At 43.7% G+C, this 12,328-nt stretch overlaps 1 protein-coding gene across 1 annotated transcript in view; it reads left to right on the plus strand.

Annotated features, from left to right (window-relative positions):
- MEGF10 (multiple EGF like domains 10) overlaps positions 1 to 12,328 on the plus strand; it is a 158,241-nt gene that overhangs the window by 117,006 nt on the left and 28,907 nt on the right. The window contains exons 10-13 of the mRNA XM_084881395.1: positions 4,263 to 4,437; positions 5,993 to 6,113; positions 7,118 to 7,281; positions 10,147 to 10,249. Coding sequence (XP_084737521.1) covers positions 4,263 to 4,437; positions 5,993 to 6,113; positions 7,118 to 7,281; positions 10,147 to 10,249 — 563 coding nt within the window. The remainder of the gene's footprint in view (positions 1 to 4,262; positions 4,438 to 5,992; positions 6,114 to 7,117; positions 7,282 to 10,146; positions 10,250 to 12,328) is intronic.

Below are 12,328 nucleotides of genomic sequence, written 5' to 3' on the forward strand. Positions count from 1 at the left end.
TTAGCCAACATTTGGTTATGGTGTGTTTGCTAATATTCCTTTAGACAAGGCAGGTCATACAACCAAATCCAGATTCAATGAATTCTACCTCTTGATGGGCAGAGTTGTAACCATTTTAATTTTGCCATCTATCATAGGGTTCAAATGAATCTAAATATATTTATTCATGATATAAGCATTTAAAATTACAGTACTATTATAGAGCCTAAAGAAAGTCACTGTGGACTTTCCAACTGAAAACTAACTTCCATGTTGGGAATGATTTTTATTTTTTGGTAACAGCTACAATTGATAAAAATAAAATGATAATAAAAGATTATATGTGAAAATAAAACTTGAGATTTAGTAAGATTCCACATGAGATATTTATATTAACTCTTGTTAATAAGGATGTTTAATAGCTGTGGGCAATCAGGATATGCCTATTTGAAAATGCCACCTGATTATATTTGAACATTAATAACATCTAAGGAAATGAATAAAAGGAAATTATAGAACTCACTCTATTTTAGCCAGTATTGTACTGGATTTATAATAACTTAACTCTTAAACTGAACATTTTACTAGAAGATGGATATCTATTTTTATATACATGTATAAAATGATAGGTGTTCCTGTATTTGTATAATCCTGTTTTCACATACACAAAGCAAGCTGTTCTATAGACAGAGACCAGATAGGAGTATACCAACCTTCAGCCTTGAATCTGCTGCTCTCACATCAACACGTAAATCTATCTCATTACCAATTAAGCTGCCTGCACGAGAACACATCAAATGCCTGCCAAGTGCTCTGGCTTCCTATACCTAATTACAAATTGCAGAATACTAATTTGGGTGTCAATCAATCCGAGAACCAGTGAGCTGCACTAATACTCACTGGGGGGCATTGAATATCAATTTCTCTGTCTGCCTCTAGCTTAGTTCAATTTCCTGTCCCCAGATTATCTGTTTTGTTTAACATTTATGTCTACACCATGAAATTTATTTTCTTCCTTTTAATGTAAAATATTTTCCACGAGATGTCCTTTTCTATAGTATGGTTAGATAAGGTAAATTACTTTAATCAATCCATTTCTCGAACTATTTATTTTCCTCTTCTCAGATGTAGTGCCTTACTGAACTAAATTTAAGTTTGTCTCCGCTTTTTGCACAATATGGGCTTTTATTGGTCCTGCTAACATTTGATCTATGCTCTATCCTAAGTAATAGCAATTCTTTTTTCATACCTAGCTTTCTTAGCAGACTGCTATCAAAGTTCCTTGCTTTAGGTTCCCTCATCTGCTCCCCCGATCACAGGCTCAGCCCCTTCCCAAGCCTAAAGCCTCCATCCCTGGCTTTGGGCTTGAGAAGGGGACCCTCCAGCCCCTCTGATCCCAGCCTTGGCCCCTTCCCCTCCGATTACAGGCTTGGCCCCTTTCCAAGCCTAAAGCCTCTGCCTGATGGGCACCTGGGAGTGACCTGGGTACCAAGGAGGTTTCCAGGACCTAGGTATGTATGCAAATTAACATCCATCTTTGTTAGGTTAATTTGCATACTCACTCTGATTGGCTGTGGGCATAGCAGAGGTATGGTCAATTTACATGTATCTCAATTATTAGGTAAGACTAGAGGCCCCATTGCATGATATTCATGCAAGAATAGGCCTTCCTTTTCCTGGCTTCGCTACCGGCTCCCTGGGAGTCGGCAAGTCCCTGCTCCTGGGCCACCCAGGAGCTGCCAAGTCCTAACCTCCTCTTCCCTGCTGGCCTAATCACCCTAACCACCTCTGCCTACCAGCCTGATCACCCCTAACTGCTCCCCTACCAGCCTGATCACCCCCTTATTGCCCTTCCCTGCCAGCCTGATCACCCCCAACTGCCCTCCCCTGCCGTCCTGATTGCCTCCTAACTGCTCCCCCCTGCCAGCCTGTTTGCCCCCTAACTGCTGCCCCCTGCCAACCTGATCACCCTTAACCATCTCTTCCTTGACCCCTGCCACTGTGGCTTTGACCGGAAGGATGTCCAGAAGATATCCAGTCTAATTAGCATATTACCCTTTTTTTAGTATAGATAGGTAGATGGGCCTGCTGTTCACCAGGAACAAGTAACAAAACACACCTAGCTCAAAGTCTAGAGGGGAAGGAAGACAGTGAAAGATAGTAAAAATAAACCCAAGTTTATAGGCAGTGGTGAGTAAGAGCAGTGTGCTATGAAAAAGAATGACAGGAGAGACCTGTTTTATTTTTATTTATTTTTTTAAATATATTTTATTAATTTTTTTATAGAGAAGAAGAGAGAGGGATAGAGAGTTAGAAACATCAATGAGAGAGAAACATCAATCAGCTGCCTCTTGCACACCCCCTACTGGGGATGTGCCCGCAACCAAGGTACATGCCCTTGACCGGAATTGAACCCGGGACCTTTCAGTCTGCAGGCCGACACTCTATCCACTTAGTTAAACTGGTTTCGGCTGGAGAGACCTGTTTTAAATGACAGTGATCAGGACATGTCCCCATAAGGAAGATATACTATTTAAGCTTTGACTGGGCGGGGAAGATGAAGGGAGCTAGGCAGGGTGGGAAACAGCATTATTAGTAATTCCCTTTTTCACTCTAAAAATGTCCTAGTTTTGACAATTATGTAATCACTCGCTATATTAAACAGTATAGGTTTTACTCTAAGTGTAGTGGGGAGCCTTTGGAAAACTTTAAGGAGAATGATCTACTTTATGGTGATGAGGCATGAGTGGAAGCAGGGAGAAAGGTAGATGGCTATTCAGAAGTTCAGGAGATAGATGATGTCGGCTTGGAGTAGGATGGTGACAGTGGGGATGAAGAGATATAGATGGATTCAAGATACATATTTTGGAGGTAGGATAGATCATGGTGATGAAGTGGGTATGGGAGATGAGCGATAGGAAATTATCAAGAAAAACTCCAAGATTTAGTTTAAACAACTAAGTGACTGGAGGTGCCATTACTTCAGTGGGTACAGTTGTGAGTAGACACCAAAGGAGGAATCAAGAAAGGGAAGAACAAATATTTAGTTTTTGAAGTGTCAAGTTTGAGGTCCATGGAGATGCCAGGTGTTTGCCCCAGGATAAATATCAGGTAACTAAATCTGTGTAGATCTAAGTGTACCTGAGACTCAGACCCTTGTCTTCCAAATTCCAACTTTCTATATCCTAATAACCCTCTTAAATATGGAGTTGTACTTAGGTATTGCCTCATGCCATGTTTTCCTTAGGAAGGCCTGTGACAGATGCCTAGGTTTTTGCTTGTGGGAATTTAGTTGTAATAGGGGCCTAAAAGTATCACTAAATAAATTTATGAAAATGGGAGCAAACTGTCCAACCTACCAGGGTGTGGCTGAGACCCTCATTTGACAGATGAGGACATCAGGCTCAGAGAAGTTGTGTGTTTTCTCTTCAGTTACCCAGGTAGTGGGACAGCTGGAGTTCCTCCCTCTGTCTCCATCCATCCTAGAGAATCATTCTTTCCAAGAGTAGAAAAATCTGTCCACAGTCCTCCAAGGAAGGTCCTTTGCAAACGTCTGGATGCCACAGTGGATTTTGTTGTTGGCCCTACGTAAGGGGAGGGTTTTCTCTCTGGAGAGGATGCCCATCTTGAACAGTCTTCCATTGTGAGCAGAGCTAGTTCCATTGTTAAGATTTTCCTTGCTGAGAGGCACATGTGTTTGAGTGTCACAGAGTGCCCTATTGTGTCAAGCTCAGAGAGGCGTGCAGCCTAGCACAGCTGATGTATCCATTTGCTGTGGGGCGACAGCCGGCTGCCTGGCCCATCCGTGTGGCTGCTGTTACAGGTAGAGACAGCTGCACCACCCCCAGGTATGGGGAGCTTAGAGAAGAAACAGGCTGAAAAGGTGGCAGCTTTTGGAGTTCCTTGGACATCACCCTGATTAACTGATAAGGTATCATTCCTTGGATGGAGTCCTTCTCATCGTATTAACCTTTTTTTTTTTTTTAATCAGTGCTTTTGATTTATGAAAATTAAAATGAGTTCCAAACCAAAGGACACAGCAGTGGTAGTCATCCTCCCAGATCATGATGCTGATTTTATGCAACGTTTCTGTAGGGCCCTTCCATTAATTGGTTGAGCCAATTAATTAAATCACACCATGCCTGAGAATGAAGTTTAAATTTACTCGTATTGCATTTGGGATTATCCACATGATGAGTGATCACAACCAAAGCAGCATTTGCATGGGCTTTGGGTGTCACATTTCCCTGAAAGTGACTTGCTCCTCTCATCCATGCTCTCAGCTGTCACCCCATGTCTGGAGAGTGTGCCTGTAAGCCAGGCTGGTCAGGCCTCTACTGTAACGAGACATGCTCTCCTGGATTCTACGGGGAAGCTTGCCAGCAGATCTGCAGCTGCCAGAACGGGGCTGACTGTGACAGTGTGACTGGAAAGTGCACCTGTGCCCCGGGATTCAAAGTAAGTGGCTCGGCTCTGGAGGAGGGAGACAAGGGTGTGATGTGGCTCGTATTGGTACCATGATTTATGGGACCTTTTCTGAAGTACAGTGAACATGCTAAAATCAGTCCCATCGTAAACAAGATAAAGCATGAAAACTAGTTAAGGAGCGACACAAGGAATTGCCTTATTAGAATGTTGATTGGGAAAGCCGGTAGAACTACAATATAAATGTGGCACCAAGGGTTAACTACTTAATTAATATATGTCATGAAGTATGCTGTATTGTAATTATTCCTTACGTAATTAACTTTACTATTGTATGGGCAGTATAAAATTACTTTTCCAAGTAGGATATGTATTGTTGTCAACAGTTTTTGTCTTAATTCCATGTATTGCCATGTGATGGTTAGTAGTACGTAAGTTTTTTGGTTTCTTTGGGAATCTAGAACTTACAAAAATGCCTATGTATGCCGATAGAGCAGAATTTTGCCCAGTTGCTAAGGTTTCTTAGATATGGAGCAGGAATCTTTGTTTTAAAGGAAAATAGGTTGTTTTTTTATTACTCCTCCCATTTTAAAGAGAACATTAAACTCTGAAGGATGTTGATAATTGATAATTATTCCAAAGCATTTCATGCAGAACAAGAGGATCATAAACTCTCTGAGCTGAGAGATCTTTACAAGGTTTTCTAACCTGTCACAGTTTTTTGGTTGAGGCCTTGGATCCACCTTGTCTTAAAGAGTCCCTTCTGTGGTTTTTCTTTTCTTTTCTTTTTTGTTTTTGTTTGTTTGTTTGTTTGTTTGTTTGTTTTTGTTAATCCTCACCCGAGGATATTTTTCCATTGATTTTTAGGGAGAGAGAGGGAAAGACAGAGAGAAACATCAATGTGAGAGAAACACATCGATTTGTTGGTTGCCTCCTGCACGAGTCCTGGCCAGGCCCCAGGCCAAGGAGGAGCCTGCAACCAGGGCGCATGTCTTTGACAGGAATCAAACCCACAGGCTGACGCTCTCTCCACTGAGCCAAACCGGCTAGGGCAGTCTCTTCCGTATTGAAAGGAGGTCGCCTCCAGTCACCTCTGGTAACCTATGTCCCTTTAAGGCTTGCTGTCAGATAACAAATTGAATCATGTGGGCTGTTTCCTTTGCTGTGCCCACTAATCATATTATATATTTATTATACAAGGAAGTCTGGGAAGCATTGCAATTTAATGTATAGCTCATATTTATGTTTATTTGCTGACAGTAATTTTACAGCTGCAGTTTATTGTGATATATCTACTTGTCTGAGCAAGGACAAAAGGTTTTATATTTGCTATGAAGGAAACTAATGAAGGCAAGCAGGCTTTTTTGGGATGTTATTCAACACTGTATCATAAACATTGGCCAGTTAACATTGCCCTTGAATCTCTAAATTTGTATGGTGGTGACATTATAGCGACTTTGTAATATACAATGTGTTAAAATTGGAGCGGGAGTATAATTAGCATCACCAAGATATATTTCTGTTTATTTGTGCTGGCCTTATTTCAGCGGGTAGAGTTGCATGCATTTTCCTGTTTGCTCCTGTCTAGGGAACTGACTGCTCTGCCCCATGCCCTCTGGGAACCTATGGGGTCAACTGTTCCTCTCTCTGTGGCTGTAAGAACGATGCTGTCTGCTCTCCTGTGGACGGCTCGTGTACTTGCAAGGCAGGTAAGTGGGTGATAGAGTATTTTTTCAGGTCCTGGTCCGTTTGTCTCCTAAAGTCACAGGAATGAAACCTTAACTGGGGTCCTAGGTCCAGCTGTGCCAAAATTCAGTGTCTGATCTCAACAAGCCCTTCAGCCAGGGGTTCTCCTGCTTTCATGAGTGGAGGGGAGAGGCTCACAGATGATCTCTGATGAGTGAAGGGACGAGGCTCCTGCATAGGAGATGATCCAGGATGAGTCAAGGAAAAGGCTCATTCATAGGGGATGATCTAGGATGAGTATTGGAAGAGGCTCATTCATAGAGGATGATCTAGGATGAGTAAGGGAAGAGGCTCATTCATAGGGGATGATCCAGGATGAGTCAGGGAAGAGGCTCATTCATAGGGGATGATCTCTGAAGAGTTAGGGAAGAGGCTCATTCATAGGGGATGATCTCTGAAGAGTCAGGGAAGAGGCTCATGCATAGGAGATGATCTCTGAAGTTGCTGCCAGCTCCAAAACTCTGTGAGTCTCTGCATTTTGGAGATGACTAAGCCAAGCAGACATGTGTCCATGCCCCTAAGCTCACTGACCTGGAGTCGTGATGAGAAATGCAGCCAAGCACCGATTTCACGAGAGGGCCAGAATATGTCTAATTCAGAGTTCCTGCAGCAGTTAGAACCCTAGGTACTCAGTGTCTATGGTTAAGGGGGTCCTGCATTAGAGACAAGGTTGTTCTTTCAAATACAAACCTTCCTTTTCCCTCCCATATAAGTATTTCAATTTTTCTAACCTGACCACAACTCAGCACCACTGTGCATTAAAGCAGCCCCCACTCCATGTCTCCTCCCCCGTTAGCCCAGGAGAGCTTCTCATGTTGGTATTTGTGTGACGGAACCCACAAATTGTCAAAAATCGGGACGTCTGGTCACCTTATTCTAAAGGGAAAGTGGCTGGGAAAGTAGGCTCGGCACAACGCCCTGCTGCCTCTGTTTCCTCATCTGTGCTCTGGCCTTCTTGTCCTGGCAGGCTGGCATGGGGTGGACTGCTCCACCCGCTGTCCCAGCGGCACGTGGGGCTTTGGCTGTAACTTAACGTGCCAGTGCCTCAACGGCGGGGCCTGCAACACCCTGGACGGGACCTGCACGTGTGCACCTGGATGGCGCGGGTTGAAATGCGAACTTCCCTGCCAGGTAGGACCAAACCAGTCCCCCCGCTGGGAACGCCTGGGAGCCCATGCCAGAGGGTTAGCCTGTTCCTTGCAGTTTTCCTGATTTAAAGTGCCTGAGTGCGCCGGGACCGGTTTGGCTCAGTGGATAGAGCGTCGGCCTGGGGACTGAAAGGTCCCGGGTTCGATTCCGGTCAAGGGCATGTACCTTGGTTGCAGGCGCATCCCCAGTAGGGGGTGTGCAAGAGGCAGCTGATCGATGATTCTCTCTCATCCATGTTTCTAACTCTCTATCCCTCTCTCTTCCTCTCTGTGAAAAATCAATAAAATATATTAAAAAAAATAAAAATAAAAAAATAAAGTGCCTGAGTGCAAACCAAACCTTAGTAACTATGAGAAGAATGAAGGTACCTGAACTTAGGATGGATATAGGATTAGAAAAGGGGTAGACATGAAATTGATTAGGTAGCTTTGTAAGAATCGGGTTTTTATTTATTTATTTATTTTTATTTTATTGATTTTCCACAGAGAGGAAGAAAGAGGGATAGAGAGCTAGAAACATTGATGAGAGAGAAACATCGACCAGCTGCCTCCTGCACACCCCCTACTGGGGATGTGCCCGCAACCAATATACATGCCCCTGACCAGAATCGAACCTGGGACCCCTCAGTGCGCAGACAGACACTCTATCCACTGAGCCAAACCGGTTTCAGCAAGAATCGTTTTCTTATTTTCCTCCATCTCTACTCAGGTTCCCCTAATTGCCATTGCTCCCCCCTCATTCCACCTCCCTGCCTATTTTTTTTTGTTCGTTTGTTTGTTTGTTTTTGTTGTTGTTCTTATACACCCATCTCTTCCTGGCAGTCAATCAATAGCATTTGCTCAACACTCAAGTGTATGCCTCTCCACTCTCCAAATACTGTGTTTCCATTGTAATGGGAAACCTCCAGCATTTGGAGAGGAGAGTGGCAGAGAACTGAAGGGGGTGGTGACGATGTCACAGACATGCTCATTGAGGTGGTAAAAGAAGGTTTGGAAATGGCCCATTTTTTTTTAGTGTAAATAGCTCTGGAATCACAAGAATCCCCAGAGCTTTCCCTAGTTCGACCCTAACTCTTCCCTTGACCCGCTTTGGAGATATTCGTCACTAGAGGTCCCCCACTGTGGCGGTCACCACATACCGACAGAGGGTGCCAGTGGAAAGTGCATTCTCTAGTAACTTGCTGATTTGCCCTTCTTCCTGTTTCTCTCCCTCTTTTCTGTCATTCTTTCTTCCCTCCACAATTCTTTTCTCCTGAGCTGTTAAGCGTTCTCTCCGTGGTGTGTGTTCTCTGCGTCCGGGAGGACAACTGATAGCAAGATGGCACTGTGCCCCCTGAACACAGCCCCTCACGAAGGGCCTTTCTCAGGCTTACTCTGCATTAAGCAACCCATTTCCCAAAGCAGAGGATCTGCCCTGGGCCAATTCATGCCCCACCAACTCTTAGGATAAAGTTGAGTCAGCTTTGCCGCCTCTCATCCACCAGTGCTCTCAGGTGGGCGAGGAGAGCGCCTTTCATTCCCAGTCCAATTGTGGACAAAGCAGAGCCTCCGGCACAGTCTTGTCCTTTTTTTTTTTTTTTTTTTTTTGTATATTATAATAGATGCAAGGCCTGTGGTTTGGTGGCTCGTATGGTAACAGGGCTAAATCCTATGTAACCCCATAAAACTGTGGGGCCTAAAAAGTGGTTTATTTCTTTTATTTTAATAAGTTTAACAATCTGGACAAATGATTATGGCATCTGACACCCACTGTCTATTTCATGCTGGTTCTCGGATTCCTCCCTCTTTGCAATTATGTGCTCTTGCTCTTTTCTTCTCTTTTCTTTGCTTTTCTGCTTCATATTTTTAGTTGATTCTTAGAGAGGAAGAGAGAGGCGTGAGAGAGCTAAACATCAATCTGCTGCCTCCTGCATGCCGCCTTCTGGGGATCTGACCGGGAATCAAACTGGCAACCTTCCAGTGCACAGGACAACACCCAACCAACTGAGCCACACTGGCCGGGGCCACCCACGCTTTTCTGAGTGCGGATGGCGGGGGAGGCTTGTAGTGCTTCCCTCCATTCATCAGGGCCTGGCATGAAGAACAGAGCATGTCAACGCACAGATTCCCACTCCTCTCCCACAAACTAAGTGATCACATCCACATCTCCGTTGGCCAGTAACAAGGACAAGCCTGTGAGAAGATAGAGGCCTGGGGGGTTGGGGGAGGGGAGAGAGACAAGTAGGAGGGTGTGCCAACGCGTACTTCATCCTCCCAGAATCCTGAATCAGAACACCTCATCTTATCTAGGCTCCTTTGTCCAAAGGCGGTTACTGATTAGGAAAAATAACAAAAGATTTACGTTTTTCTTTATAGCTCCATATATCCCATTGGCAACTATGGGAAAAGCTTAACTCAACTAGAGCTATAATACTTTTTAAAATTTTGGAGCTTCTCTAAGTGGGTCAAGGCTCCTTCTTTTCCACCTAAGAATAGAATGCCTTGAATAAAACATTGAACTATTTTATAAAAATTACTAGGAGCAAAATAAAAATATGTTTACAAGTTGTGGTTTATGATAAGATAAAAATATTATTTTAATTAGTTGGCATATTTACATATACCTGCATATATGCATATCAGCATCTTAGTATTATTCCTTTCACCATTCATATGTCTCAACCGTATGTCAGACATAAACTAAGGTATGAGGGACTTTAAAACACTGACCTCCTGGAGCCCCTATTTTGGGGGCCAAGAAGGCAAGGAAAGAGGTGTTTATAATGCATGTAGCTGAGAGGTGTTGGGACTGTGGCCCCTTTCTCTCCCATTGTCTGTTTCCCTGTCCTCATTGCTGTCTCCCATGCAGGACGGCACGTACGGGCTGAACTGTGCGGAGCGCTGTGACTGCAGCCATGCAGACGGCTGCCACTCCACCACAGGCCACTGCCGCTGCCTCCCCGGATGGTCAGGTGAGAGCCCAGGAAATGGGAAACGTGCCCACCTACGCCCAACGCTGCTCCTTGCTATTTCAGACACACACACACACACACACACACACACACACACACTCACACACACACACAGAAAGAATGAAAATAGAGTCGTCTCGGTAAGCTGACACATTTTTACTCAAGAATCATTACTGTTAGGCCTAATGAATCCGTAATCCAGAAAGGACTTTTTGTTGAACTGGATGGGGGCAGTTCTCCTGAGCCTGCAGGGAAGGTCCAGCTGTCAGAATTCAAGTGGCCAGAGGGAAGAAGTGTGAATTGCTTTGAAGCATTTAGCAAGACCTCCGTGGTACTTTGGAGCATTGAGGAAAGAATGATTAAAATAAACCATAAGAATGTAATTAAGCTCACCTTACCGAGAAAGAAATATTAAATATTAACCTGGTGCATATACAAATGTTAAAATATTCATTACTAGAATTTGAAAGTTTGAAAACATAGTTCTTCTTACAATAATGTTCCTCATAAAAATTCATAATATGGTTGAATACCAATTTTCTAACCAAATTTCTCCTCATTTATATGACTTCATGGTTTCAGCTAGGAAGTTTAACAGACTAACAGGGATCTGAAAAGAAGAATGATTTTTGCTCATGATGTACAGACATGGAAGATGGCATCAAATGCCCAAACACACTGGAATCATGTTCTTTTTTATACACCAATTCAAGTCTATGCTAAAATAAATAAATAAATAAATAAATAAATAAACAAACTTTTGAGTACTTTTTAATAAACAGTATAACTGGCAATGCAACAGGACAGTTATTAAACACTAGGAGCCAGGTGCGGTGCCAGTATCATACTGCTTTGATTATTTTAGCTTGGTAGAAAGCTTCAAAATTGGGACGTGTGAGTTCTCCAACTTCGGTCTTCTTTTCCAGGATGGTTTTCACTATTCTGGGTCCCTTGAATTTCCATATGAATTTTAGAATCAGCATGTTAATTCCTGCAGAGAATTAAGGCGGAAATGTAATGAGGATTGAAGCTATAGATCATTGTGGGGAGTATTGCCAACTTAACAACATTGAGTTTTCAGATCCTTGAACACAGGGTGTCATCAGCACCCTCTTCAGTGGTGTCTTCCAGGTCTTGGAAGTTTGTTGAGAGCTTCTTTGGCTTCTGACAGGGGTAACCTGAAAAGAACCATCTTGTACTTGATTTCTAATGTCTGAGAGCTACCGTGGGAAACACCATGGCTGGTGTAATGGATTCTATTTTCTATTGAGAGGAGCCACCCACAGACACAGGACTCCGTGGCCCTCTAGTTCCTCCTTGACTTGCAAAAGCTGAGGTTCCTCAGATTTCACAATATGACATCCCACCTTCTCATAGTTTCTGTTTGGCTCTCAGTTACTGAATGTTAAAACTACATTATTTCAGGGATTAAAGCAGATTTTGTGACTTCACCAGGCTTCTCAAAACTCTCAAATGGAGTGAGTGGCACTAAGGTCTCAATGACCACAGTGAAACGAAAGAGCCTTTTTAACCCCCAGCAAATTCAAAAATTCCCTTACAGAGAGGCCATATCATTTGTTTTGGGCAAAACACCACCTCGTCTACTCTTGCCTTATGAATATAGAGGAAATGTGAGGTGTTCCCGAACACACCAGTCACTGCTCAAGCATCCACCTGCTTTGATGATTTAGAACCAGCCTGTGAAATGAACGAGGCGTACATGAGCAAATCAGGAACGAGGATTTGGCCTTGAAGCCAGTCAGAAAATGTGTTCGTTGCATTCCACAGTCTGGGTCATGGGGTAAGACAAATGACCCCATCTGGCCTTAGACCTCTGGGCTCCTGTGGGAATGCAGTGGCTTTGTCACACAACGTAATCTTGTAATCCTCTGTCCGTCTGTGACTGGTCTGCTTCTCCGAAAGGAGGAAGCTCTATCACGTGTCGCCCACCGTTCCTTTGCTTCATGGTCCCAGTGACTTGTTTATCCGGGACTCTTGTGTGGGCATCGGGTCTGCAAGTATGGAAGGCTGCTGTGAAACGTGTTTCAGAGAGGTCATCTCCACACTCACAGAACACAC

The sequence above is a fragment of the Pipistrellus hanaki genome (assembly GCF_964339955.1).
Source record: "Pipistrellus hanaki genome assembly, chromosome: 4".
NCBI classification, from domain to species: Eukaryota; Metazoa; Chordata; class Mammalia; order Chiroptera; family Vespertilionidae; genus Pipistrellus; species Pipistrellus hanaki.